General features: G+C 62.8%; 7 protein-coding genes across 7 annotated transcripts; all 7 read right to left on the bottom strand.

Moving 5' to 3' along the window:
• Positions 1 to 42: 42 nt before the first annotated feature.
• LMXM_16_1270 (conserved hypothetical protein) lies at positions 43 to 6,492 on the bottom strand (the record flags this gene model as incomplete). Its single annotated transcript, XM_003873766.1, has 1 exon — positions 43 to 6,492. One exon carries the CDS (start codon positions 6,490 to 6,492, stop codon positions 43 to 45), a length of 6,450 nt encoding a protein of 2,149 aa, XP_003873815.1.
• Positions 6,493 to 7,770: 1,278 nt separating this feature from the next.
• LMXM_16_1280 (conserved hypothetical protein) lies at positions 7,771 to 8,070 on the bottom strand (the record flags this gene model as incomplete). The annotated part of the gene is made up of 1 exon (XM_003873767.1): positions 7,771 to 8,070. The coding sequence occupies one exon, from the start codon at positions 8,068 to 8,070 to the stop codon at positions 7,771 to 7,773; it is 300 nt and encodes a 99-aa protein (XP_003873816.1).
• A 645-nt stretch (positions 8,071 to 8,715) lies between these two features.
• On the bottom strand, positions 8,716 to 10,908 carry LMXM_16_1290 (conserved hypothetical protein; the record flags this gene model as incomplete). Its single annotated transcript, XM_003873768.1, has 1 exon — positions 8,716 to 10,908. One exon carries the CDS (start codon positions 10,906 to 10,908, stop codon positions 8,716 to 8,718), a length of 2,193 nt encoding a protein of 730 aa, XP_003873817.1.
• A 1,172-nt stretch (positions 10,909 to 12,080) lies between these two features.
• Positions 12,081 to 15,068, bottom strand: LMXM_16_1300 (conserved hypothetical protein; the record flags this gene model as incomplete). The annotated part of the gene is made up of 1 exon (XM_003873769.1): positions 12,081 to 15,068. The coding sequence occupies one exon, from the start codon at positions 15,066 to 15,068 to the stop codon at positions 12,081 to 12,083; it is 2,988 nt and encodes a 995-aa protein (XP_003873818.1).
• Positions 15,069 to 18,180: 3,112 nt separating this feature from the next.
• LMXM_16_1310 (putative cytochrome c) lies at positions 18,181 to 18,522 on the bottom strand (the record flags this gene model as incomplete). Its single annotated transcript, XM_003873770.1, has 1 exon — positions 18,181 to 18,522. One exon carries the CDS (start codon positions 18,520 to 18,522, stop codon positions 18,181 to 18,183), a length of 342 nt encoding a protein of 113 aa, XP_003873819.1.
• Positions 18,523 to 20,530: 2,008 nt separating this feature from the next.
• LMXM_16_1320 (putative cytochrome c) lies at positions 20,531 to 20,872 on the bottom strand (the record flags this gene model as incomplete). The annotated part of the gene is made up of 1 exon (XM_003873771.1): positions 20,531 to 20,872. One exon carries the CDS (start codon positions 20,870 to 20,872, stop codon positions 20,531 to 20,533), a length of 342 nt encoding a protein of 113 aa, XP_003873820.1.
• Positions 20,873 to 22,920: 2,048 nt separating this feature from the next.
• LMXM_16_1330 (conserved hypothetical protein) lies at positions 22,921 to 27,054 on the bottom strand (the record flags this gene model as incomplete). The annotated part of the gene is made up of 1 exon (XM_003873772.1): positions 22,921 to 27,054. The coding sequence occupies one exon, from the start codon at positions 27,052 to 27,054 to the stop codon at positions 22,921 to 22,923; it is 4,134 nt and encodes a 1,377-aa protein (XP_003873821.1).
• Between the last annotated feature and the right edge of the window lie 473 nt (positions 27,055 to 27,527).

Genomic DNA, 27,527 nt, shown 5'->3' on the forward strand with positions numbered 1-27,527 from the left:
ACTTTGCTGACCTTCCCCCACCCTATGGCTTGAGCCCAACGACTAGTACTCCAACAGAATCTGCCGCGGCTGCTGCGGAGGCGGTGAAAAGGGTAACTTGCCTACGCCATTCCGCTTCATCGCCTTATGATGTGCCTCCACCTGGAGTTGGTTGTAGTGCTTGACCGACTTGCGCAGAGCCTCCCAGATGTCACTGGCCCGCTCGCGCAGCGCGGCCGCCTCGCTCTGCAGAGCCACCTGCTCATCTTCCGCAGTCCGCAGTCCCCGAGCAAAGCCGCTGCCAGGCGAGTGGCGTGGCGGGGGGGACGGCGGTGGGCTCTGCCAAAGCCGAGAGGGCGCATCGTCGGCATCGTGTTCGGTAGATGATGCGGCTTCCTCGACCGCATCGCAGCGGTGCACCAGCAGCTCGTAGAAGGGTCGCGCCTCGACATCGTTACCGTTGCGCACCCACGTGCGGTGGCGCTGCACGCGATGCTGGTGCGTCTGCACGGCCTCAATCCCTCGAGCCGCGCCATCGCCTCCCCCGCTGATCGACACACCTGCAGACGTCTCACCAGCACATGGGGTTGGCGCGGCGATGGGGCGCACAGCGGCGAAGGTGTTGTTTGAGCTGCATCTGTGCCGATCCGGCGAGCACGCCGCCTCACCCATGTCCGCCGACGCTGCTGCGGGTAACGACATGATCACCAAGGACGGCATTTGCCGAAACGTGTTGCCGGCCTTTCGCTCGGACATGGAGGACGACAACGCAGTCCCGTCCTCGTCTGGATGCAGTGAGCCGCTGGTGCCAAAGCCGCTGCTGTCTGACCTCTGCGGGTAGCTGTGCGCATCTCGGGCGGACCCTAGCTGCGAGGCTGGGCATACAACGAAGCTGTCTAGCACCATGGAGCGGGACTTGAGCAGGAGCTGCGCGTCGTCGTGCTCGTCGCGGAAGCGTGAGACTGCCCCGGCGAAGAGGGAGGCGAGGTACGTGAAGGGGGTGCGGTCTCTGCCGTGGTTGCGAACGCGGCCAGCACCGCTGACGCCGGAGGTGGCGCTGATTTCACCCGTTGGCAGCCCGCGAAGCACCACACGGAACGTCGGGACCTTCATGTTCGCCGCCACGGAGCACAGCAGCAGCCACAGCGTGTCACGGGCCTCCTCGGGTGTGATGACAAACGGTGGACACCCCGGGCCAAAGCCGCTGGTCATCTGATCTAGCTCCGTCGTGAAGTTCAAGGTGCTGCTGCCTCGGTTGGCGCCGGCTCTGCGACCTTTGTTTTGGCCACGCTTGAACTGGCGGAATCGGGCGGTCAGCAGGCGCGGCTTCGTGGGCCGTCCTGCCGTTTCGTCTCCGAGGTCCGCGTAGGAACCGTAGTTGTTCGGCAGCGTCGTGGTCGTCCGGGGAGATCCAAGCAGCTTGTCGGTCCGTATGATCAGTTCCTCCAGAGGCCCAGGCGCGTACTGGTGGTACAGCAGACCTGCAACAAGACCGAGGCGTGGGATATCCACCCAGGTCAGCTCCACCGCTATTTCGACTGCGCGGATTCGATTTACCGGGGCCGTCCAGACGGCGGCCAGCATTGGCAGCCAGCTTGGGTGCTGAAGAAAGAGGCGGCCATGCGGCATGTCCTCCGGCTCGTAGATCGCCGTCCTCAAGTACAGCAGCACGCCGTCGAGCTCCTGCGGGGCGGTGTGCGGCAGCAGAATACGGTTGAGGGAGCGAAGCAAGTCCTCCCGCTGCTTCGCTGCATCCTCGGCGTCGCGGCGTGCCTGGCGCAGCTCTTCGAGCTCCTGCTGCTGCGCCTTCACCTCCAGCATGGCCATGTACCACATCTCTTCCTCCTCTTCCTCCGTGGCACGGTACACCGTCGAGGTTTCGGCGCTGTTAACCGTGATTCCCGTGCTGAGCATGCTCGCACCGAGCGATGACGGAGTGTCGTACGCGCGCTGCCCACTCTTCACAAAATGCGTGACGGATGCCCGCGCGTGCTTGACCAGCGCCGGTGCCCTCTTGACCGTCCCTGCCGCCTTTCTGCGCGTTGAAGCGGCCGTGACCCCTCTGAGCTTAGTCGCCATAGCAACGATGGCCGCCGCAGAGGTGCCCTTCTGCGCTGTCGTGGTTGTCGGCGTTGCGGGTGTTTCGGCCCTTCCTGGCTTCGGCGGCAGCAACGGCAGCGAAGGGGCCGCCGCCGCCGATGCGGTTGACGCCTCTGCCCCTCTGCTCTTCAGGCTGCTGTTCGCCATAGTGAGGTGCGTCTTAGGCTCTCTTGTGGAGTGCGGCAAGCGGAACGCTACCTTAGAGACCTCCCGCGCTGCATCCGGACCCATCTTCTTCCCTGAGGCCACAGCAGCAGCCGAGCTCTCCGGGCCCACCGTGGAGGCCATGGCACGCGACTCGACAGTGGCTGCCTCGACAGGGGAAGTATCAAAGGTCAGAGCGCTCAGCCTGAGAAGCGGTGTCGGCATAGTCCTTCTCAGGCGGCTGCGCGAGAGGTTCTGCAATGCTGACTGGTGCAGCTTGTTGCCGGGCAGGCACGGCGTGCTACAGCTGCTGGTCACCAGGCTGCTCAGATTTCTTTGGAAGTCATCTGTGCCGGTCTTCGTCACGGCTGGAGAACTGGGGAAGGAGGAGAGTGACGACGAGGTAGGAATGCCCTGATCGCCGTCCGCGTCGTTGCGGCGCGATTGCGGTCGTGTGCCGCTCCTGGGAGAGAGCGGCGAGTTGCACTGCGTAGCGGGGCGGGTGCTGACCGAGTCCCTGTTACTCGCGCGGTTGGGCTCCGCCTTTTTAACCCTCGATCCGCACCGCAGCATCCGCGGCGCACTTTCAGTGCCTTCGTTGGCAGCGCTGGATCGCTTGCCGACGACGCGCTTGCGCCCAGTGTCGCAGCTCTTGCCCCTGACGCTGTCGCACTGGCCCTTCTCCACATCGATGGAGCTCGAAGCGCGGCTGCTCTGCCGGTCGCCGCCTAATTTCACCTTGGACGCCAAAGAGCAGCTGTTCACGCTGTCCCCCAAGTGGGTTGCCTCGCCTTCCAACGCTTCCGGACTTTGACTTGTAGGACCGAGCCCGTCACAGGTGTCCTCGCCAGGCTTCTTGAGCAACGACTGGTTCCCGTCTGCGCCGTTGGCACCTTGCTCATCCAGCGCCGTATTGATGCTCCTGTGCACCTTGGCGGGCGCATGTGCTTCAGCATCGAGATGACTGGCGTGGTGCTCGTCTGCTGTGAGCAGAGGAGTGCTCGGCTTCGACGCGTAAAAGCGGTTAAACTTTGGAATCCGCGGCGCGGGCTGCGGATGGTTGGCCTCGACGGCGGCAGCCGCCGGCACCGTGACGCTCGGGCCGCCGCCTTCGAAGAAGAGGTAGTCGACGTTGTCGTCGACCTCCTCGCTTGGTGTGTCATTGCCATGGTGGAGGGCACCGAGGGCGGTTGTCTGCAGCACCGGCGCGATGCCGGCGTACTTCTGCAAGAACAATGCTGTCGGCTGCGCGAATTCGGGATTTGAGAGTAGGTGCAGACCCCAGGTGCGCAGTACGACTGCGATGACAGGCAGCGTCACCCACACGGAGGCCACGCGCGAAAAAGACGGCGAGACGTCCGGGTCAGTTGGGAGGCTGTTGTCGTGGCAGGTGTGCTTCGACTCGAAGCAGACAGCGGAGCTGCCCGTCACCCCGCCAGGCACGGCCGCAGCGCCTCTCGCTGCGGTGACGTCGTCTGACCGTTTGGGTCGGTTCAGCGTCACAACCTCCTCGCGCACCTCAGCATCGTCGAAGTAGTAGGATATCTCTTGCAGCTCCACCGCATCGCGCATGGGGCGTCCACCGACGCGGCGGCAGATACGGTACCGGTGACTTTTCTGTTCCTCAGCCTGCTGCTGCTGCTGCGGTGCTGTTGCCTGCCGCACCTTTTTGCCATTTCCTTGAAGGACTTTTAGGCGCTTGCGCACATCACCGACGACGCCGCTCAACGTGCGACCCTCCGTCCACGTCATGCCGGCCAGCAGTGCCTGCAGCTCTTTCACCGCCGTGACCGACGAGGCCTCCACAAACATGATGCCGCCGTACATGACGTCCGTCACGACACCCTCCCCGTATGTGTGCCGAGACGACTTCTTCGAGTTATCCATGTCGACAGGATACCGGATGTAGCGGTGCTCCTGCCAGCGGAAGGGGTCCATAGAGACGCTGAAGCTGCTCACGCTAAAGGCAACCAGCACGCTTCCGTCCGACCCGGCACGTGTGAAGGCGCCATGCGATGTGCCGGAGGGGTCTGGCGACGCCGCCGGACTGCCGTCACCGTCATGAGAGGTCTTCGGAGCGGCTGTTGATGCTGAGTAGCTACTCGAGCGACCAACGCCGCTCAGCTGAGGTGGTGGTAGCGCCCCCATCAGCGATGGGAGACGCGAGCTGGGAATACAGAGCGCGAGCGCCAACACGCTGTCTTCCGGGAACGTGGCAGCCGCAAAGGCGCCGGCCTCGCCGCTGCCGTCCTTGTCGGGCCGGTGGCTGTGGTTGCGCGGAAGGCTGACAAACGAGTTGCTGAAGTGGCTGCCAGAGCTGTCGCCGGTGCCGCGCAGCTTGTCTGACTGGGACAGGAAAGAGTTGTTCAGACTGCCGCTGCCGCGCGAGAAGCTGCAGTTCTCTACGTAGGACAGGACGTATTGGCTGAAGGAACGCCGCATCAGCATCTCTGCGATGGCGCCGCCGTCCTCGCCAGTGACATGCAGCATATGGTTCGTGGAGGCTGCGGGTGACAGACGGCTGTGCTGCATGGTAGGTTGTCGTGCGCCGGCGCCGCTCGCTTGCAGCAGCAGCTCTGTGTGGCCTGCGTTGAACGTCAGGCCCTGTGTCATGGCCACGGCACGGATAAGGGTGTACAGGGTAGGGTGGAGGAATTCGACTCGATTCCATCGCATGGCCACTACCCCAGGTGCCGGCTCCAGGTTCCGCTTGCGCAGGAACTTGGTGGTCGGGTCGTCGCTGACGCCATCCGGGAGGCGGAAGGCGAAGCAGTCCTTGATCCCCATGAAGAGCGAGTTGTGGGCGAGGAAGTCATTGTAGTACTCCTCGCGCTTTTCCATCGGCAACGCGGAGATCTGCTCCGCTGTGAGAGACTGACGCCGCAAAGCGGCGTCGTCGTCCCTGTTGTCGGATAAGCTATCGATGGGGCCACCGTACACTGCCGGCGAGGAGGCGGCGGTGGCCATGAAGGACTTGGCTTTACCTCTTACCACAGAAGTGCCTGCTTGGTTCAGCGCAGGTGGCGAGGCCGGCAGCGGAAACCCTGGGCCACTCACACCGGGCCATGGCGTGATCGGGGACGAGACGCTGCTGTTCATGCAGTAGGACGACACGATGCTCGCTCCTCCCTGGCTGCTCAGGCCGCTGCCGTTGGCGGGTGGGCACATTGTATCGCCGCTGACGCTGAACCAGTGCGAGCGGCGCGGCACGCGACGGCCGCCGAAGCCAGCACCTCGTGAGGAGCACAGCATCGGTTTCGACGGCGCGCTGCCTCCTGCGACACCGGGAAAGTGTGCACTGCCGTGGTTCAGCGGGGACAAGGAGCCGTGTGGTGAGGCAGACGAGAACTCGTCTTTCCCGGCCTCCGCCCCAGGCGGGTGCGAGGTGGTTGTGCTGGCCGGATGCGTCTCCTCGGCAGCCCGCAGCGCCGCCTCCACGGCGTGCACGAAGGAGACTGGAATCAGCTCCGGCCCACGTCGGTCCCAGCACCGCCCGAGCAAGCCACGGTGCGTCACGTTGAAGCTGTCCATCGGCCTCACGGGGTCGAACTCTTCCAGTTGACGCCGCTTCGTGTGCGCGGCCTGTGCGCTCCGCCTGGCCTGCACGTGCTGCTGGTATTCCTTGGCGGCCTGCGCGGAATCGGTCTTGTCGTGTGAGTCGATCTCCGTTCGAAAGGTGGCGTTGTGGTCCTCGCTGTCCAACGTGGCAATGTACGACGACGGTCGAGATGGCAGGCTGCTGCTGGCTACCTGGGAACCCGTCGACTCTTGCAAATGCAGCATGTCTGGCATCAGTAACGGATCAAAGTGGTTCCCAGGCCGTTCCTTGTACAGCTGTTCTGGGGCCGTGTCGTCGTGATCCTTGATACCGGCCGCCAAGCGCGGAAAGGCATTGTCTGACGGATGGCGTCGAAGGCCTGGAGTTTCCTTTGCACGTCCGTTGGCGGGGGAGGCGCGTCTGACGAGGGTGCTGTTGCTCTGGTGAACCATTTCTGGCGACAGAGACGGTGGTGGCGCCAGGGGGTTGTCGTCCTGCGTGTACGCGCGCTGTCGAAGACCAGGCTGCCCATTCCTGGTGTAGCCGCTGTTGACGTTTCCAACGTCTACCCCTTTTCGGCTGCTGCGGCGCGGCGAGGCCGACAACCAGTTCTTTGGCGAGTGATGCGTGTTCGCATTGGTGTTTGGCGAGACGGAGACCTCGAGTGGCGCTGCCCTGCTACCGTACGACGACGACTCCCTGCTGCGAGACGCAGACGCCCTGCACCCCATCTTCGTTAGCCAAATTCCGTTTCTCTGCTGTTTGAATGGCGCGTCGCGTGTGGGCGGAGTGCCCGAATACGCGTGTGTCTCTCGCTTCTTGTCGACACTACCGCAGTGACCTTCCAACGACACCGTGGGCAACGGGAGAGCGGGGTGGGTGGGTGGTGGTAGAGAGCGGGGGTAGGCAGCTCACGCAGAGGTGACGTACGTGCACGTGTATGGGCTGGCGTGGTGCCGCGGAAACACGGCAGCGGTGTGCACAGCGGTGAGTGCTGTGATCGCCGCGAAGCTGAAGTAAAGCAAGTAGTAGAGGGATGGTGGCGGCCCGCCGCGCCTCCGTTTCCCTTCCCTCGGTCCCTCTCGCGATTCGCGACGCCAGCGCGCAGCAGTCGCGTAACGCACGGAAAACAAAAACACACAGCAGGGGAAAGACCGAGAGAGAGAGAGCCGCGCCGTGCACCGCAATCCACCCCCCAAAAACGACTGCTGGTGATGGCGGGCGAGGGACAAGACAGTAGAGGCGTGCGCGCCCGTGGGTGGTTCACACTTCTTGTGGTCAACCACCCCCCACCCCCCTTCGGGCGTCTCCCTAACAGAGAGATGGTCCGGCGCAGGGGGTTGGCAGGACGAGAGGGAGAGGGAGTTGTTAGTGAGGGCGGGGGGAAGGGGAGGGGGGCTGCGAGAGGACGCGAGGGCGCAGTGCGCGGTGGGAAAAGACGGCGACGACGTGTAGAAAAACCAGATCACACACAACCTGCGTTGCACACAAAATTGGGCTGAGAGGCGACGCGCGCTGCGGTGGAGATCGAGAGAGAGAGAGAGAGGTGGTGATGGTGATGGTGGTGGTGGGTGGTAGCGGTGGTAAGGGGTGTGGCGGGCTACACATGCTGGCATGAGACGATATGCGGGCACTGGCAACCGGGCACAGTCGCGGAGCACACGCACACACACGCACAAAATCGATGTCCCGGGCTGGCGGAAGACTGCGCCCGCTTCACATCGATTGCCCACAGGGAGAGAGCGAGGAGGGGACTTGCCTGCGCGCTCAAGCCTACCGAGCACTGTCGCCTTGGCCAGCATGGGAGTGGTGTGGTCGACACGAAAGATGACAACGGCATGAAGCGCGTCCACTGTCGCAGGGTGGCTTCGCTGTCGTTGCGCCTCACATCATGTTGGGTCGTCGACTCTGCATGTGAGCGTGTATGTGTGTGGTGTTGAGGTCGAGGGAGAAGCGATGTGCGTCGTGCCTCGGTCATCGTACCGACTCAGTCATTATGGTGCACCGTTTTAAAAGAGAAGCCATCGTCGTGCGCACGCCGGGTTCTCCGCGGCGGCGAGCTCCTTGACGGAGATGCTGGCAATGTCCCTCCCCACTAGCGGATCTGCGGTGCGCATTACCTGGGCGGCAACCTTGTCCTGGAACTCGCTCACAAAAACGTTGCCCTTCTTCCAGTACTCGGAATGGTACTTGACGCGCATCTGAACCTCGTGCATCTCGCGAGCATCCATGCGCTTTGCCTTCGTGTAGATCATGAAGATCGGCACGGTGCTGACGCACACAAACAGCCACGGAATCTGGATGACCATGACGAAACGGGGGAGCGGTTTGGGGAGATGGGGCAAAGGTTGGCCGCAAGCAGTTGCCCGAGGATGCGAGAAGCTGCTGCGGCTTCACGGGGCCGGATTACGCTGCGCCTCCTTCAGAGCGCGCCGCAGACGCCGATGCAATATATTGCTTCGCTGCCGTCAGCGCACGAGCGGGAGAGACAGAGAGAGGACAACGCGACACACACACGCACACACACACACACACGCGCGCGCGCAGTGTAACGCAGAGCGTCGGTAGTGCGTTGAAAGCCGTCGGAGAGAGGGTGGGTGGAAAAGTGAGGAAGGGCAGTCCTGCTGTGCTGGCCGGATTCCTTTTTTTTCGTGAGTGCGTGGCAGAACACGATGTACACACATGCGAAGGACGAAACACAGATCGTCGCGCGCACGGGGCCGTGGAAAGATGCAGCGGAAGGTGCGAGCTCAAAACGCGCACGACGTCTCCCGCTCTTGTGGTTTTGTTTCCTGGCTCTGTGTTACACGCACACGCACACACGCACACACACACACGCACAGACACACACATGAGCCGAGCTTTGCGGTACCGAGCAGCAAGAGACGAGGAGCATGGGCTCGTTCGACATCGTGTAACGCGTCCTTGATGCCTGTCCTTCTGCTCCAAGAGCCTCACTGAACGACGCTGGCGCTGCGGCAGCGGACAAGCACTGACGTCCCTGGCTGCGGTCGTACGTGGATGATCGTCGACTCGGTGATAGGCGGCATTGGATCGCCGTCGATCTGCACGTTCAAGCTTGCGCGCACGCTGTCGTCCGACTCGATGCGGGCCTCGTACTTCGCTTTCAGGTTGAGCTGCGTGTAAGCGGAGCACTGGCCACTCGGAAAGTACAAATCGCCCGGCGTGCAGAGAACAAAGACGAACATCTCGTCGGCCTGAATGAGCTTCGTGGAGGTGCTGAGCCCGATGCCCAGAGAGGTGTAGTGCAGCACGCCGCCCATGGCCTGCAGCTCGAAGGCGCGGTCGTTGATGGCCACCGGCCGAGGGGTCGGTGACGGAAGCGCCTCTACTACAGCGCCGCTAGGGATGGTCGTGAGTGTTGGCGTGACCTTGCCGTTGTGGAGCGTGACCGGGCGGTAGTGCAGTTTGCCGCGCTTCGGATTCCACGGGTGAGTGCCGGCGGAGTAGCAGTTCACGTTCGTCAGCACCAGTGCCTTCGCCGTGGAGGGCAGCTGCAGCGCTACAAAGTCGCGTGTGCTACCCATACTTCTCGTCGCAGCCGCAGCGACGCCAACCCCGCTCAGCTGCGGACGCGGCACGCAGACCATTGGTATGATCTTGTACAGCTTCTTGCACCTGAGCGAGGCCCTGATCCCCATCACCCCGTACACGGCCTTGTTCTGCGCGCGAGTGCGGCACACCGTCGGGTGCGCGCGCCGGGTGTCGTCAAATTTCTTCACCACGTAGGCGTCGAAGCCCACGCCCAAGTAGTTGATGACTCCGTACGTGGCGCACTGCCCGCTCGCATGCACTTTGTCCCAGTCGACAAGACACACCGCGTTCGCCACGTTTGCGGGCCGAGCGGCGCGGTTCCACAGCGGCGAGTGAAGGGCCTGCACGCCCGTGGAGGTGGCAGCGTGCGCCGAGGCCGCGACTTTGACCTTGGAGGGCACGTCCGGGGTTGCCCCCTGTGCCGCCTCAGTCGCTGCTTGCGAGGACTCAGACCGCACCGCTGCTTGCGCCACTCGCAGCGGCACCAGCGAGGCCTCCCACCGGTCGAAGTTCACGCACGGGGCTGTCACGGCATCACACAAGGCCGTGGCCACCTGCGCGCCTGCCTCGCTGCCGCATCCGCAGAGGGTGCAAAGCCCGCACCAGGCGCTCCTGCTGGATGAAAAGGCATCGCCGAAGCCCATACAGTTGCTGTAGTCGTTCCCCGTACCGAGTGGGAGCGGTGCGAGGGCGGGCATCGTGAAATACGGATGCACCTGCTCATCGCGCAAGCTGGACGTGGCGAAGGCAGACTTCTCACGGTGCCGCTGCTGCACCTGCTGCACCTGAGACGCGGTGAGGAAGGGCTGAAACTCCTCCTCTAGCTCGCGGCGCACGAGATCCAGTTGCGCCATGATAAACGACACGGTGCCGTCACCGCCGCACCCAACAACGGTGCCGCGCTGCTGACACGGTGGCCGGTCAGGGGTGTGATAGATGACGGCCTGCCGCTTGATGAGAAGACGTAGCGGGGCGGGGTTCATGAACGCCTCCCCACGCAGGGTCATCACACGCTTCGTGCCAAGCTCGTCGCGCAAGGCGCCAAGCACCTCCTCCCCCATGCCCGTCTCACCTGAGCCGAGGTTGATGAATGCTACCACGTAGTGGTATGTCGCCTCGACGCCGCTGTCGTAGTGGCGGGTGTACCAGTCGATGAGTTGCTGGATGGACTGGGCTGGGGGGTCAGACGCAACCGCCTCTGCCGGCGGATGAGCACCGCTATCACAGTGTCCAAAGGGCGGCTGTGCCAGCCGCACAGGCGTGGTTGGTACGGACGGCACGGCGTCTTCGATTTCCACGACGGTGGCCCGCTCGCTGCATGAGCTTAATGCCCGCGCGAGCGCTTTCCTGGGTGGGCCGCTGCATCCGTGTGGGCCGTCGGCATGAGGATCGAGGACGGAGGGGTTCGTCGAGGGCGCATGGGCAGCCGAGAAGAGCTCGCTGTCATTTTCGTCCAGCCCATACTCAAGGGTAAAGCTCGAGCTCGAGGAAGCCTCGCTACCGTTGGCATCGCTGTTCTGACACACAGGAGCATGAGCTGGCGGTGCTGCTGGCGAGGGCTCGTGATCAAAGGGCTTCGCCTCGCTGTTCATGCTTCGCTAGGGGGAGGAGGGCGACGGTGGTGCTTAGCGCGGAAGACAACTGGGGATTGTGTGGTGAGATGCGTGTGTACTTCGTTGGCGCACGCACAGCCCTCAAAGGCCAACCTGCACGTCCCCCCCCCACGAGGAGGAGAGTGGCGGGCGACGAGGACAACGGTGCCACTCCCCTTCTCCTTGACAACGGCAGTGGGGCAGAGAAGGGCCCACGGTCGCTTCCGCCAAGTGCTGACCGCCGCCCCGCCTGCGAGCGCACAAGAAAACGAGGAAGAGGGGTTGTGGGGAGGTCAATAGAATGAGTGGGAAGAACAGCGACCGCAGCCCGGACGAACGCGTCGACAACAGCAGCAGCTCAGCTGCAGGTGAATGCTCCAGAGACGCAGAGGCGGCCGCCGTTGCCCAGCGCACGCAGCGGCAACAGTCAGAACACCAACGTGAACTGAAGGAAAGCAAGAGGGGGAGAGGGGGAAGGAGATCTGTGCACGTCTGTGTGTGTGTGTGTGGCTGAGACTACCCGCAGCGTGCTTGATACCGTTTTTTTATTTCTGTTACCAATGACGCTGTATGCTGCACGACTTGCGGCCAGCGACCGAGGGGGAATGCGTGTGATTAGACAGAAGGACGTGTGTGCGTGTGTGTGTGTGGGTGGGTGGGTGTGGGAGGGGGGGGGGAGAGAGAGCGAGGGAGAGGGAGAGACAGACGGGGCAGAGTCGCAGTGACGTGCGCGCGATGCTGTGTGGCGCGCCTTTCTGTCAGGCGCTCGCAGAGCCAAAAGAAAAAAAGGTAAGGCAACACAGAGGGGCGACGGGTAAATAAGGGAAGGCGGTGGCGGCTACAGTGCGTATGGTGTGGTCTGACACCCGCCTCCCGCTCTCTCTCCGTGTGCGTGATGCACCACACGCCGCTGCGACGCGACACGCGAAAGCGGGAGAGGAGCCGCTCAGGCAGGGGTGGGGTGGGGGGGGTTGAGGGCGGGACTGTGAGGGCAGACGACACGCACTCTTGCATGCCATCATGTGCAACTACCCTTCTCAAGCTTCGTTTAAACGTACGTACACGTACACACGTACGCGCAAGGGAATGGCGAAGGACAATTGTATGAGGAGATGGGGCGGGGAGTGCAGCCACTCTTGGCGCTCCTCTGCTACGACACCCACCAGGCCACTTCACTTCTCGCTAAGGATGAGGAACAGACTCCACTCACGGTGCCGGTTGCTCGGCTCCGACGTCACGCCCATCGACACGTTCACGTGGGATATGGACAGCATGTTCTCCAGCCATCCAAGGTCCGCCAGCGCGTGCCACGCGTTGCGGGCGTAGCGCAGACTTGCTTTCCCGGCTGGGAGCGCGATGCGGGACAGCTTGTGTCCCACTGGTAGCGTTGGCGACGTTGCAGGAGTGGTGAGCGTAGGGGTGGCGGAGAGTAGCGCAGGTCGACGCCGCACATCGGACACACTGCCTTGTGCGGCAGGGGTGTTGGCGGCGTCGCCACCACTGCCACTACTGCCGGTGCCGCTGCTTGCGGATGACACGGATGCCAACGTGTTCGTGACGGCCCCCTTGACACTGGAGAAGGCTGAAGTGATGATTGACCCGGTGGCCTGCAAGTAATACCACGTGATGGGCAGAAGCCCTACTAGATCTTCCCGACTGGCGTCTGCGACGCCAGCAGGAGCGCCGCCACCGACGCTGCTCTGGTCAGCGCCGGCCATGCAGTCCTCTCCGCTGCCCCCAATACCTTTATATGGCTCAGTGGCCTCTGCGTGGTGGCGCCGTGCGCGCCAAGCCGACAACCGCGCGATGACGGGGCCGTAGAGCGTCGGCGCCACGTCCGCAATCTCGACACCGAGTGTCGTGCCGTTGGCCGACGTCGCCAGCCGAACCGCAAACTCCGGCACTTGCGGCATGGGCCGCCAGCACACGCCCGCGTCCAGGGCCGTCTGGTGAAGCGTGACGAGGTTCACGCGGAGCCGGACACTCACGTCGAGGAACCCGAAGGTGGAGCTGACCGCGCAGCTCATGCGGCGCAGCACATCAATGTGACCAGAGAAGTGCATGCCGCGGCCCACTCGTGCACTCCAGCCCCAATACACATTCACGCCGCGAGGCTTGCGGTAGCGAAGCGCCAGGCCGACGCCCATTTTGATGTGGCGCGGCTTCCACCACGGCGTGGCGGAGCGCGCAGCGTCGTCGGCCACCTCGGACGCCGCGCGGTTCCAAAGCCATTCATCGGTCGTCTCTAGCGCGCACCGCTGATACCAGTAGAGCCACTCAGGCAGCGGCGCCTCGCTGGCGTTGTCGACGGCAGCGGCGTCTGGTGAAGCTGCGACATCATATTGCGCCGCGCTGTGTGCGTGATCCGAGGCGGTGTCCGTGCGAGCGGTGGGAGGACTTCTGTGCTTGTGCTGGGCCGAAGACATTACAGGTGAGTGCCTGCTTGGCGGCGATGGAGTCACATTAGGGGAGGACGAAACGCTCGCTACGCCTGCGTTGCCTGGTGTGCCAGCCGCGGTGCTCCCCTCAGTCGACGGCCTACCCGTCCTCGACTGGATGTCATCCCTGTGCGCCCCCGGGACTGGGGGCACGGAGAGGTGGCCAGTACCTTCCGCCGGATGGTGCTGAGCACCGGTGGTAGCCGTGCCGGTGGCCTCGTCTGTGAGAGACGCTTCGGCAGCGGCTTCGAGGGGGTGCCTCGACCCTGCCTGGTATAGCTCATTGCAGCTCTGCACCTCGGCACCCACGACGGCGGCACTGGTACTGGGGCTGCTGCCCAGTTCCTCCGCAGCCCGTGTGCGCCGTCCCAGCATCACGACGAAGCTGTGAAGGTACACGACAGGGTCGTCGATGACAAGTGAGCACTCCGTCATCACCGTGCGTGCCACGTACTCGCACACCGGCAGCAGCGCATCCCCGGACGGCAGCGGTGTGACACGCACGTTCAGCACACCGGTCCACCGCCGCGCACCCCAGTACCAGAACAGCTGAAGCGCGTTGTAGACCTGTAGTTGGCCGTGGCGGTGAGAAGCGATCACTTGCTCCAGCCGCGGCTGCAGGGTGGGCGGTGGAGACGGTGCACTGTTCTCTGCTGCCTGCAGCTCCACTGCACCGGGCACCACCGCGGCGTCCGCAGCACCGCTGAGCCCTTGCTCCGAGCAGCTGGGATTTGTAGCGGCCCTCGTCATCGAGTCGGACCGCGGTGTCGGGACAGCTGACGGAGTTACAGCCTGTGATGTCCTCGCTGCTGCTCCTAGTGTCCCAACCCAACTCCCGTGCTCGCCCTTTGCCGGCTCTGTACGCCGCGGTGGTGCCGACTGCTCTTGTCGATAGTGTGTGTTCACCTGGTGATACCCGGCGCCGGTGAAAAGACCCGCCAGAACGCCAAAGGAGCCCTTGTGGTACACCGTGTCGAAGCCGTACATCACGCCCGCAGCACCGTACTGCGACACCCCCTTCGCCAACAGCGGTGGTGCCGCCAAAGGTGAGGACGTGCGTGGCCGCTGTGCGCTATCCATTACGGCCGCAGGCGTGCCGGTGCCGCTGCCGTTTACCAAGACTGCTGTTGCTGGTGCCGCCACAGCACTCGTCGTCTCGGCCGACGAGACAACCGTGTGCGCCAGCGCCTCTGATGTTGCCGTGGCCGCCCCCCCAGCCGGTTCACCGGGTGTGGCTGCCCACGTATCCGACTGCTGTCGCTGCTGCTGCTGTGGTGGCGCATCATCTACATGCAGGACGCAGAGCTCCGCGTGGCCACCGCCACTGCATCCGGCCGCGGCTGCCGCACCGCTGTTCATTCCGGGGGTGTAATAGGGCGATGCCGCGGAGAGGCCCGGAAACTCCGACACGGTCGACTCCCCAATGGCAGAGAGCGGCCCCCCGGGCGCTGCCGCATCCTCTGTAGCCGCAGGTGTGGACAGGGAGGCCGATGACTCACGGCTTTCACGCACGCGACGCTGATTCTCCTGCTGCGCGTATGCCGCCGCCACGGAGGACGCGTTCGATGTGGCGTCATCGACAAGCGTGAACTCCTTGGCGCCTTGGCCAGACTGAAGCACTGACCGAGCGACGGCCTTCACCGGGGCCCAGTCGATGATGCGCAGCGGCGCAGGGGATAGCTGGTAGTCAAAGGTGCGGTGCAGATTCGTGTCGTACGACATCTTCGTCACGAAATAAAGCAACGCCCGCGTGTGCTTCTCTGATGTACGTACGCCTTTCCCCTCTTGAACGGCACGCTGGCGAAGAGTAAGGCACTACGTGGACGCGCTCGGGGTGCTCAACCCTTCGCGGAGCTCCCGCCTGAGCACCGGCTCCGTACCCGCTGCCGATGACCGCCCCAGATAGGCAGGCGCGAGGGGCCGTGTGGAGGGCGGAAGAGGTGACGAGACAGCGCACAAGACGCGGATGGACACACTCAAAGAAGAAGGAGGCGTCGGTGAGGAGGCGGGCCTCTACACGCACACACAGCGATGCAGCGCCGCTTGGTCTGTGATGATGGAGGATAGCTTGGGGTTTATCTATGCGCGACGTGGGCGAGGGAGGGGTGGTGGTGATGGCGCTGCTTGGCACACCATGCAGATTCTAATAGAGGCCCCCTCCCACTCTTCTCTCACCCCTCTCAAAGAGCAAGGAAACACACGCGCACACGCGCTCTCGGGCATGGACCCCCCCTTGGCCACCGACTGGGCCGCGTGCCGGCCGGAGAGCGAGCGAGCGAGTGGAAGGATGGTGAGGGGCACTGCGCTGTCGAGCTGGTGCACCGGTGCTGCGCTTTTGGCGTTCTGGATGATTACCGCGTCTGTATGCTATGCGTGAGCGCTGAAGAAGACGGGGGAGAAGGGCAGAAGAGGTGACGTGGGAGGTGGGAGGCATCGTTTCCCGAAATTGCGGCACGACCAGTGACATCGTCGGATGATGCCTATTAGCTCATGCCTGCTTCGCTGTGCTCAACTCCCTCCAAAAAAAAACAGGTCTCCGCTGCGCCTCGAATCCACACACACACACACACACACACACACACGTGTCTCACGAAGGCACAACAGCGTGCTGTGCGTTGCGCCCTCTCCTTTTGGGATGAGATCGGGGGCAGCCCCTTGACGCTTGTTGTTCGAGCCTCTCTGAGCTGAGTTCGCTTCCGCTCGCCAAAACGTGGCGCGGCTGCCGCACCCTCGTGCGTGTGTGCGCGGGTGTCTTTCATGTTTCCGTGCGTGGGTATGGGTGTTGCCTGCACTTCTGTTTTTTTGCTGCGCTTCGCCTCCCCCCACCCTGCACAGCTCACCAGTTCAGCCGTCTGCACACTTCTACACTGCATCTCCCTCCCCCCACCCCTTCGTGTAGGCCCGGTCGCACGTGTGCACGCGTGCGTGCGTGTGCCGGGCGGAGAGGGGCGTGCATGCAACGTCCCCACGTCCACTTGACGCACACGCGCATACACACGCACGCACACACGCGTCAAGGATACTCGGCGAGGGCCGAACTGAGATACACGCAAAGCGAAAGGCAACCCAATTGAAGAATCCGAAGAGTAAGGGGCTAACGACCACTAAGGTGGTGGGCGTCGGGGGGGGGGGAATATTAGCAACAACGAAAGAAGGATGACAGGTGTAAGAGGGGGGGTGAAGGAGGAGGAGGGGGGGCAGTACCAGAGCTGACGGACACCAGGCTCGCTCGCTCACTGTTTGTTCGAACTCGCTTTCTCGGGAAATATGCGCCGCGAGACACAGGCGGAGGAGGAGGGGGCTAAAGACAGAGACAGAGAAGCACGCGGGAGGGTGGGCGCGTACGTGCATGCAAGTCGTCCCTCAACACGTAAAATAAGGCACCAAAGAAACAGGAAGGGCGGACGAGATCACGGTATACACGGAGGGTCTCGTGAGAGGCCGCTGGATGAGCAGGTGGACCGCAAACAACACACCTGACACGCACGCACACGTGAAAGGGATGGCGACCGTCGGGGACGGGCTTACTTGCGCGTCGCCCCGCTGATGGCGAGTGACGATTGGAGAAGGGCAGGGGTGGTCGCGAAGTCCGGTACGCGGGCCGACGTGCACGCGAGGGAACAAAACAGAAGGACAACCCAATAAAAAATTTGGCTGAGAGGAGGGAGGAGGTGAGCGGCATGAGCGCACACCAAGTGCACGGCACAGGCGAGGCGTGACACAGCAAGGAGCTGGGTGCGCGGTGGTGGTCGAGGCGGACCTCCGCCGCACCAACTCTTCGGACTAACGACAAAACGAGAGTATCGAGTGCACAGGACAGAGAAAGAGGCCCCTAGGGATATGTAGGGAGAGAGAGGGCAGGAGACCGGGATGATCGACAACAACGTGTACGCGCGGCTGCAGTCCAAGTGAGGACGACACAACGACGCCTTTCTCTCTGCTTTACCTTCACCCTTGTCCTGGCGCACATACACATACCCGCTCCTTCAGCTCAGCCTTACATGCATGTCACTGTTTTCTGTGGGTGCGCTACGCCAAGCCTCACCCTTCTCGTCGTCTTCGGGCTTCTCTTCTCGTCTTTCACCTTTCCTTGTGCTACGTTGAGGCGGCAACCCTGCCGCTCCGCCCTTGCTGGTGGCGTTGGGCTAACATTGTCCGTTTCCTTCCGCCTTCAACCCCTTCTTGGGCTAGCTTACGCTCATTATTTACCGCCCCACACAGCGGTGGTTGCGCATGCCTGCGTGCGTGACGGACGCCGGACTGGCTCAGGGAGCAAGAGGAAATGAGAAGTACGAGAGAAGGGAGTGGGGGGGGGGAGGAGGAATGGGAGGAGAGCAAGAAAGAAAGCAAGGCGATGCGGGCTGTGTGTGTGTGTGTGCGCCTGTGTGCACGAGCACGGGTCTCCCCCCATCTCCCCCCCTCTCTTTTCTCGCGCTCCGTCTCCCCACACGCGCCTGTGCGTATCGGTGTGTGCAAAGGACTGTGCACCGCTTACACATCCGCCCATGCCGAGCGAGCGAGAGGGCGAGGCGACACACACAGGCATGGTGTATAGACCAGTGCGGAGGCGTAATCACGCGCACGCGCGTATAATAGAGATTTGCGCACACACGTAGACCTGCTTCACTCTATGCATCGGAAGGCACTGCACACACCTCACATTGCAGGGGAGGCTGATGCGGGAAATAGCGAGAGAGGCGCAGGTGTAGCTGACGGCACATTAGGCCAAGAAGAAGGCCAGAAAACGGTGGTGCCACCGCCGTCGTCGCGGACGTGGCTCCTAGAGGGTGATTCTACGCTCTCGGCCCCTGATGGCGCATGCGGTGTCCTCATCTTACTTGAGGGTCTCGAGGTACGCAATCACGTCGGCGCGCTCCTGCGGCTTCTTGATGCCGGCAAACGACATCTTCGTGCCAGGCATGAACTTCTTCGGGTTCTCCAGGTACACGTCCAGCACTTCCGGCGTCCAGATTACGCCGGAATCGGCGTTCGCCTTGCTGTACGTGAAGCCCTCGACCTTGCCGGAGGGGCGGTGGACGATGCCGAACAGGTTCGGGCCCACACCGTTGGAGCCACCCTTGGTGGCAGTGTGGCACTGGGCAGCGCGGCCCTTGAACAGCTTCTCGCCGCGCTCCACGTCACCAGGCGGCAGGGGAGGACGAGCCTTCGGCGGCATGATGAGTGCGGTGTGTGCGTGTGTAGGTTTGGGTGGAAAGGAACAGGGGCGGTGCGTGCGTGTGCGTGTGCCCAAGCGAGAGCGAGGGAGCTAAGAGCAGCGGAGACTGGGTGAGGCTAAGCGAGTGCCACGTGTGCGTGTTGTGGGTGGGGGCGTCAGTGGAGGCAACCAGGAGCGTACACACAGGGTTTCGTAGAGGGAGAGCAGAACATAGAGGGCGAGGGTAGGAAACCAAGACGATACAGGGGCAACGTGTGCCAGAGACGACGCTGCAGCCACTCCCTCCCTCGCTTCCCTTCCCGCCACAGGCCTCTGTGGCTCTTGTACGTGTGCAGCACAATGCCGAAAGCCAGGTGGGAAAGGGACGAAGTGAGGGAGAAGCACACGCACGACGACTTACCCCCCCTCTCCCTCACCCACACCCACACGGGTGACAGGCAGCGGGGAGGGAGAAAAGCGAGGGTGCCGTGAGGAGGAAAGGGAGGTGGGTGAGGAAGAGGACAACAAGCGAAGCTGCTCCATCGTTACTTGCAGCAGTCGACCTCCCTGTCCGTGTCGTCTCCGTGGGCGTGCGCGTGCGCCTGTTGCGTGGCACATGCGTGCCTCGTGTCCGAAAATGGCAGTCAAGAGAAATCTGTAACAGCTATAAGGGGCCGCACTGGCCGCTCCTCGGTGCCCCACACGCCTCTTCACCGCCGTCACGCTGACATCCCGCACGTTGCAGCACCCCTCTCCCTCGCATTACCGTTTCGCCAGCTTGCACTGGTTGTATCACCCTACTCGTCGACCAACGCACCCGTTTGCGTGAACGGGTGCCCGCCACGCACCGATGTGCGCCACGCGCGCCTCTCTCCGCCTCCGCTGCTCGGCTTCAGGAAGCGGTTCGGTGGGAGTGGGGCGTGTTTGCAGGAGAGATAGAGAGAGACACATACACGCACACAGATGGGGATGGATGTGGAGTGGTGGGGAGGGAGTGGGGGGGTGAGAGGGGATGGAGGAGGAGGAGGGCATGGTCGGTTAGTTACTACATAAGGGGAGAGGAGACAAAGAACAGTGACTAAGAAGAACAGAGATAGACAGGGATCGAACGGCGCGCGAGACATCGAAGAGCGCGCGAGAGGGGAGAGAGAGCGAGGGACGGGGAGGGGGTCATGGCACGCGTACCACAACAACGCAAACACATGAAAAAGGAAAAGTGAAAGGCAAGGGCGCCCAGAAGAGGTGAGTAGCACTCGGGGTACACACACGAACACGCAATCAAAGCGAGCGCCCCCCTCCCCAACGCTCAATCCTTTCCCCTCTATCATGCGGCGTGTGTGTGTGTGTGTGCGTCATGCGTCGCGTGCGGGAGATGTTCGACTTCCCCGCCTTTTTTTGGGTCCGGCGATGACGAAGTACTGCGTCTTAAGCGGTACAGGCGCACTCTGCGTGGGTGTTGGGGGGAGGGAGGGCGGCGGGTGGGCACGGATAGGGGAAGAGCCGACGGGAGGGCAGAGCACGGGCTAGCTTATAGGAAAGGAGAAGGGGGAGGGGGTGAAAGGAGAGGCACAGAGAGACACAAATGCGGGCATGGTCACGGCAGGGGCCGGCAGTGTTGTTGCAGCAATGACAGCGCACGCACCGTACACCCTGTCAAAGCGCACGCCTACCGACCCCCCAACCATCGTTGCTCCCCCGTTCCTCCTCTCCTCGTGCCACCGACCCCCTCCCCCCATTCATGGTCTTTCGGCAGCACATTGGCCGCGAACCGACAACGTCTTCACATTCCGCCTGTTGCCTCACTCCGCACGCTCCACCTCTCCAGTGTCGTTCTCTCCCCCCGCTGTCCGTCACCCGAGCAACGCTCTTCGTTAAGCAGGTACAGCCTCTTCGATTTTAGTTAGCGCCTTGTTCACGGACCGGCACGAGTGATACAGGCGTGCCTGTGCCCGTGTCTGTAGACTTTAATACACAAACCCAGCGGAAGGTGGATCACACGACGACACCGTTCGCATGCGGTGTCCTCATCTTACTTGAGGGTCTCGAGGTACGCAATCACGTCGGCGCGCTCCTGCGGCTTCTTGATGCCGGCAAACGACATCTTCGTGCCAGGCATGAACTTCTTCGGGTTCTCCAGGTACACGTCCAGCACTTCCGGCGTCCAGATTACGCCGGAATCGGCGTTCGCCTTGCTGTACGTGAAGCCCTCGACCTTGCCGGAGGGGCGGTGGACGATGCCGAACAGGTTCGGGCCCACACCGTTGGAGCCACCCTTGGTGGCAGTGTGGCACTGGGCAGCGCGGCCCTTGAACAGCTTCTCGCCGCGCTCCACGTCACCAGGCGGCAGGGGAGGACGAGCCTTCGGCGGCATGATGAGTGCGGTGTGTGCGTGTGTAGGTTTGGGTGGAAAGGAACAGGGGCGGTGCGTGCGTGTGCGTGTGCCCAAGCGAGAGCGAGGGAGCTAAGAGCAGCGGAGACTGGGTGAGGCTAAGCGAGTGCCACGTGTGCGTGTTGTGGGTGGGGGCGTCAGTGGAGGGAGAGAGGGAGAGAGTCGACGATAGCGGGGATTTGGATGGGATGGCGGGGAAGGGGACGCATAAGGCACGCCAAGCAGGACGGAACAGATATGCCAAAAGAGAAATACCGTAAGGTTTGCAGAGGAGAAGGCGGACAGCAGCGGATGGGAGCTGATGTGTGCACGCACTGCGCTTCCATGTATCGCGCGCATGGTAGAGGAAACGCGAGGGAGGTAAGCGTGAGTGGCAGGCAGCCGCTACAGCCGAGAAGTGTGTGCGAGGGCGCGGGGAGGGGGGTGCCTTTCGGTGGCGGCGTTGGCGCTCGTCCTTCCTCCCCCGTTTCCTCAGTATCAATACACTAATGTAGGTCCGCGCACAACGGAGGAGAAGTTTGCCATGCGTGTCATGGCGAAGAGGAGCGGCTGCGTGACGGTGCCTCTGTTGGCCCCACTGCCCCCCTCCTTTTCTCTCTCGTTCTCTGCCTGCGCCGGACAGACCGTTCCGGACGCGCAAATGAACGAAACACGGGGGAGGTGTTGGCGTGAGGAGGGGAGGGGCGGGGTGGGAGGCTAGACACACACGCTACCCATACCCATACAAGTTACCGTGAGTGGGCGGAGACCTCGTCCTCTCCGTCTCGGCGACAAGCCACCGCCCAACCAACGATACTTCCCCCCCCCTCCCGCCAATGGTGAGGTGAAGAGGGAAGACGAAAGTTGTGTTACAACGGACCGAGGACAGGGTCTGCGCGCGGGTGCTGGAGGAGCGACAGAGTCGAGGATGAGACAGAGGGGGTGGCTCAAGGCGTATATCGTTCGACATAGACACACGCGCACACAGCATCATCACCACCGCCCCGCGTGCGCCTCTCACCCCCCCGCTCCTCCCTTTCATACCCATCCCCATGAAAGAGGGGGAGACGGAGAGGGACTTGGTGGGGGTGGTACCGTGCGGCATGGCTCACCCAGAGAGTGGAAGGCGGGTGGGAGGGAAGAAGAGTAGCAGCAGCAGTGGTCGCCGCAACATCCACACAGACACAGTCACACACACACACACACATACACACAGACAGACCACCGACCGGCGCACATTGCACATAGGACGAGGGAAGAGGAGAAGAGAGAAGTAAGCAAGAGTCGGATGAGGAGGAGGAGGGCGCCGTCTGTCGTCATGCGATCAAAAGACGTGTGAGGAGAGCAAAAGAGGGTGGCGGAAAAGGGGAGAGGGGAGAGAGACTCAGAAAGATGGCGGTGCCAGCCAGCCAGCCACACGCACACATGCACACACACACACACACACACACTCACACGCACACACACGGAGGATGCGGAAACCATTTTGGTCGAAGAAGATAAGGGAGGGAGGGGGAGGCAGTGAGGTGCGGGGATAGCGCACCTGCAAAGACGTCCCTCGCCACCGCCCCTCGGGCTTCTTCTTCGCCACTTCGCACATGTGCACATATTTGGGTGGACGCACGCACGCGCCGAGGGAGAGGGAACATATCAACGCCCGGAGTAAGAGAAGGCAGAGAGGGGTGGGGGTGGGTGGATGGGGGAGGCGGGGAAGATGACACACACACACACACACGCGCACGCACGCACACAGACATAAACATGCTTCACGTAAGAGGCCACGATACAAGCCGACGTTCAGAGAATCGATGTGTGTGTGTGTGTAAAGGACACCTCTCCCCCTTTCTACATGCGTACATTCAGCACGCCGTTACGGCCGCGGTTATGGCCCCCCTTTCCCCCAAGCGTTGTTGCTCCTGTTGCGCAGTGTCTCCCACTCGCTCTTCTCCCCGAGTGCTCTTCAGAAGTGGAGTGGAGACAACTGGCTAAAGAGCTGCAGCAGTCCCTGGGGTATATGGAGTAGCAGACGCGCGCACAAGGACCAGGGGCATCTACTCGCGTTGGTCCGTTTTGTGTGAAAGGCCTTCGCCGCCATCGTTGGCGATGAAGGAGACACGACGCCGTCTGGGCACACGAAACTGGGCCGGGGCCACAGAGCTGTCCAGCAGCGTGCTCCCCTCGCGCACGTTCGAGTCTTCGAACAGGCGGCTGCGTTCCACCGCGCCGTTGACGTCCTCGTCCTTGACGTCGTCCTCGGCGCGCGTATTGGTGATGCCCAGCACCTTCAGCTCCGGCAGGTTGGCCACTCCCTTCAGCCCCACCTTCGTGACGTATGTGTGGTTGAGGCGCAACTCTCGCAGACGACGGCAGGTGCGCAGGCACGTCAGGTCTGAGATATGGCGGTTGTCGCTCAGCTCGAGCACTTCGAGTGCTGGTAACGTGCCCAGGGATTTAATGGTGCTGTTGCGCAGAAGCCGGCAGCACCTGAGGTACAGCGTCGTGAGCGACGTGGATCGTTCAAGAAAGGCGAGATCTTGGACGGAACTGTTCGTCAGGTCAAGCGTCGTCAAGCACGGCATTGTGTTCACGCCCGTCAGGCATGGAGATGTCACACAGCACTCTAGCGCCGGGGCTGGCCCCTTGCTGTCGCGCCGCTCCTTCCACCGCCAGACGAGCGTCTGGAGTCGCCACTTTGATTGCAGCAGTGACCCGATGTCCTCCACGACAGTGTCGCTGATGTCGAGGTGCTGCAGCGCGAGCAACTGATCGATGCGGCCGAGGTTGAAGCCGCGAGCGTTGCGGTTTGACTTGACAAGGATCTTCTTGAGGGACGTGGCGCCGCCGACAAGAAACTGTAGCGATATGATGCTTGTCTGAGAGATGTCCACCGTCTCCAGCGTAGGGATCTTCTCGATACCGCGCAGACCGTCGACCGTGACGAGTGTCTCGACGATAATGAGCTCGCGGAGCGCTCGCAGCTCCTGCAGGAGACGCAGATCATAGACATCCGTGAAGGAGAGGTCGAGGGAGGTGAGGCGGCGCAGCGTAAGGATGTCCCCAACGATGCCGAGCAGCCCGCTCGCCGCGTTCGACGGGCTGTTGGCGTCCTCCTCGTCGCTGCCGTCGAGGATGTCAGTTAGATTCGTGATGACGAGCGTCTCGAGGGTCCCGGCGAGCTGAGCGATGCTGCCGATGCCGCTGTTGTCGACGCGCGTGCGGCGCAAAATAAGGTGCTTGAGCGACTTGCTGTGGCAGAGCGAGTGAAAGCTGCGGATTGTGTTGAAGGACATGTCGATCGACTCGAGCGTCGGAATACTGGCGAGTCCCGAAAAGCCCGCCTCGGTGTCGCACCAAGCCACGGAGCTGTCAGGCGTTACGCCGTCCATCTGCGCCCGCCGCTGCTGTATGATGTCGTGGCAATTTTTGAGGCTGAGCCACTGCGCGCGCAGCCACTTGAGAGAGTGACTCTTCTGCAGCACGGACAAGTTTGTGACTTTCGTGGTGCTCACATCGAGTGTGCTGAGTCGCGGCATCTCGCTGACGCCAAGGAGGCCGTCGTCCGTGATGTGGCAGCTGTACGCGATGAGTGTCTGGATGGAGCGCGATTTGGCAATTTGTGTCAGCGACGTCACCTTGGTACGCGCAACGTTCAGCAGCGTCAGAGTCGACACCCGCTCCAGCCCGGCGAGGCCTTGGCTGTCCACGCGTGTGCCGTTGAGGTAGAGGTCATTGAGAGAGTGGCTGGCGGCGAGGCACGTCACATCGCTGATCGGGGTCATGCCCAAGTCAAGTCGACGCAGCCGCAGCAGCTTCTCCAAACCCCAAACACCTTCGTTTTCCAGAGGTGAAAACTGCGCGTCGATCTCCTCGATCCCGCAGGGCCGCCCGTTCGACCGCACTGTCGGCGTCACGAGTGGCGCCAGCGTTGTCAAGCAGCGCATGTGCGATACACAGATCAACTTGAGCGTCGGAATATCGGCCAGCCCGCGCAGCCCCTCGCTGGGGATGGTGCTACCTTTCAGGTTCAGCACACGGAGCGTCAGTGACTGGGCGAGAATCGAGCCGATGCTGCTGAACGTGGACATGGACAGGTTCAAGTCCTCCTCCTTCAGGTACGAGTTGAGCGCAGCTGTCTCCGCGTCGCTGCCCAGGATCGCGCTGTCTACGGAGGATCGGTGCTGCCCATTCGCATTACGTCCGGCGGCCGTCGTTGCGCTCGAGTTGACACGCGCCGGTGAGTAGCGACCGTTGTGGTTCAGCGCAGAGTCCGGGCACTGCGCCGAGCCACGACGACTACTGTCATCATTCAACGATGAGGTCTTCATCGGGGCCGTACCGGGTGAGCTTTGCCCCGCAGCAGGACCGTTGTTGATGGGTTTCACTGGCTTCGCAGCTGCGGCGGCAGTGGTGGCCGCCGCGCCGCTCGGGCTGCTGTTTCCGGGCCGCTCGTCGGTGAAGCTGAAGACACGCAGCGCAGTGGGTGGGGAGTGGTCGCCAGCTCCGCTGGTGCTGGCGTGTGACTGACGATGCGGCCCTCCGTCGTGGCGATCGCCGGAGCGGCTTGGCGACCCTGGCGGGCATCCGCTCGATGCGTCGTGATTCTGCGACGGCTTGACGTTTGCCACCCGAGCAGGGGCTTCCGCGTTGACGTTGCCGAGCTCATTCATGATCTGGCTCTTGCGCAGTCCGGGTAGCGTCGGCTGGCGCACCGGGTGCGAGGCCGCGGCGCTGCTGAAGCTGGACGTATCGTTGACGGTGACTTTGTCGGCTGTCGTTTGCCAACTGTTGCTGCTGCTGCTATGGAGGCGCTTGCTGTCGTTCACCAGGCCACAGCGACCACCAGATGAGCCCGTCGACACCGATGAGCTCTCTTGTATCTCAACGGCCGAGTACACTGGGTCCACCGCCAGCGACGGAGATAGCGAAGGCGTCAGCCCTATCTGTGGCCTCCCCACAGCGGACCGTACGTTTTTCTGGGCGCCTGCGCCGCTGCCTTGTGCGTAACGGTCTGGGAGGCTCGGCATAGCCGGCGACGAGGTGCGTGGAGACGGTGGTAGCTTGACCGCTACGATCTTCGGTTTGCCAACCACTATATTGGCCGGTCGCGGCGTGGCGATGATGGGCGGCGTGCTCCTGTCGTCCGACGGCGAGGTTGAGGACGACGCTATCTGGCTCTGCGACGCTACCGCCGGCAAGGAACGGGCCGGCCTGAGCTGCTGCTGCTCCGGCTGCACGGTGCGCGGCAGCCCGCATTGCGGATCTTGAGCTAAGAGGTGCGGCGAGGCCTCCGTGTGACGAGCGCTGCCGTTCTCTGAAGAGTTGGCAGGTGCTGATGGGGGTGAGTGGCTCCCGCTGCTGCTGCTGCTGCTGCTGCCGCTGCTGCTGCCGCTTTTATGTTTGGCTTTGCTGGGTGAGGCCTGGAGCGGGTTGGACTTTGGCGGTGACTCAGAGGGCGCTGACCATGTGGGGTGGGCAACAGGTAGCATGACCATGGACGGCTCCTGCGAGGCGGCGCAGTTGCTACGGCGGCTGCTGTGGGTCTTCTCTTTCGCATTCTCCTCCAGCACCCGAGCGTTGAACTTCTTAAAGGCGTTCTGCATACCCTTCATGTCTCGCACAGACGCCGGCGCCGCCGCGTTGGCCGGCGCTGGTGGCGTGTGTGTGAGCGGCTGCCGTGCTACGGTCGGGTGCGGGGCGCGTGGGGGCGACAACCACGCATTGGGGGCGGGTGCATCGGGCAGTGTTAGATGCGACGTTGGCGTCGACGTTGGCGTCGACGCTGCTGGGGACGTGGCTGGGCTGCACCCGAGTGGAATCCGTGCGCTCCGTGATATAGCGGTGTTCGCTCGCGTTGTCGCGGGGCCCTTCGCAGTGGCCAGCAGTCCGGCCAGGGGGGGAAGCTGCCTTGTAGAAGCTGCACTAGCGCCCTCGGAGGCGAGACTCAAGCGGTCAGGCTTGACGTACCGAGGTTCGCTCGACGCGTGCACCGCGACACGCACCGCGTCTATTGAGTTGCTCGCCGTCGGCGGTGGCGTGTGCAACGTTGTGCCTGACAGACACACCTCGTCCGGAGCGATGTTGCGGCGACGTTCGTGGTTCATATTGCCGTCGGCATACAAAGTGCCGTTGTCTGGCGCGTTCATGCTCAGTGCGGGTGCCGGTGCTGATGACGCGCCCCGGTTCATCCGCTGCGGCGACTGGACCCGAATTCGGTGGAGAGCACGCCGGGAGGAGGATGGGAAGGACAGACGGCCGAGGAGGAGACCTGGAAACCAATACACACACACAGGATAAGGGAACAATGCTTGTGCACGGATGGAGAAGGGGGGAGGAAATGAGGAATGTCAGTAAGCAAACTCCGCGCGTTACTCCGTCGACGCGGCCAGCACCGACTCACCACAACCGTTGTAGCGGCAGCAGCGAGATGTGCAGACACACAGAGGAGGGGGGAGGGCGGGGGGTGGCACGCCGGAACGTGAAACAAGTGAAGCGACAACGGAGAGCTCAAGCAGAGCGAAGAAATAGAGAGGGAAGGACAACGCGTGAGACGTGGGACGTCCCAAGGGAACACGCAGTCAGAGGTTACAGCGGGATACGGCCGTTGCCACGCACATCTCTCGTCCAACGCGAAAGACACGAGCGAAGAAGAAAAAAATAT

This window comes from Leishmania mexicana, chromosome 16, assembly GCF_000234665.1.
Source record: "Leishmania mexicana MHOM/GT/2001/U1103 complete genome, chromosome 16".
Classification (NCBI taxonomy): domain Eukaryota; phylum Euglenozoa; class Kinetoplastea; order Trypanosomatida; family Trypanosomatidae; genus Leishmania; species Leishmania mexicana.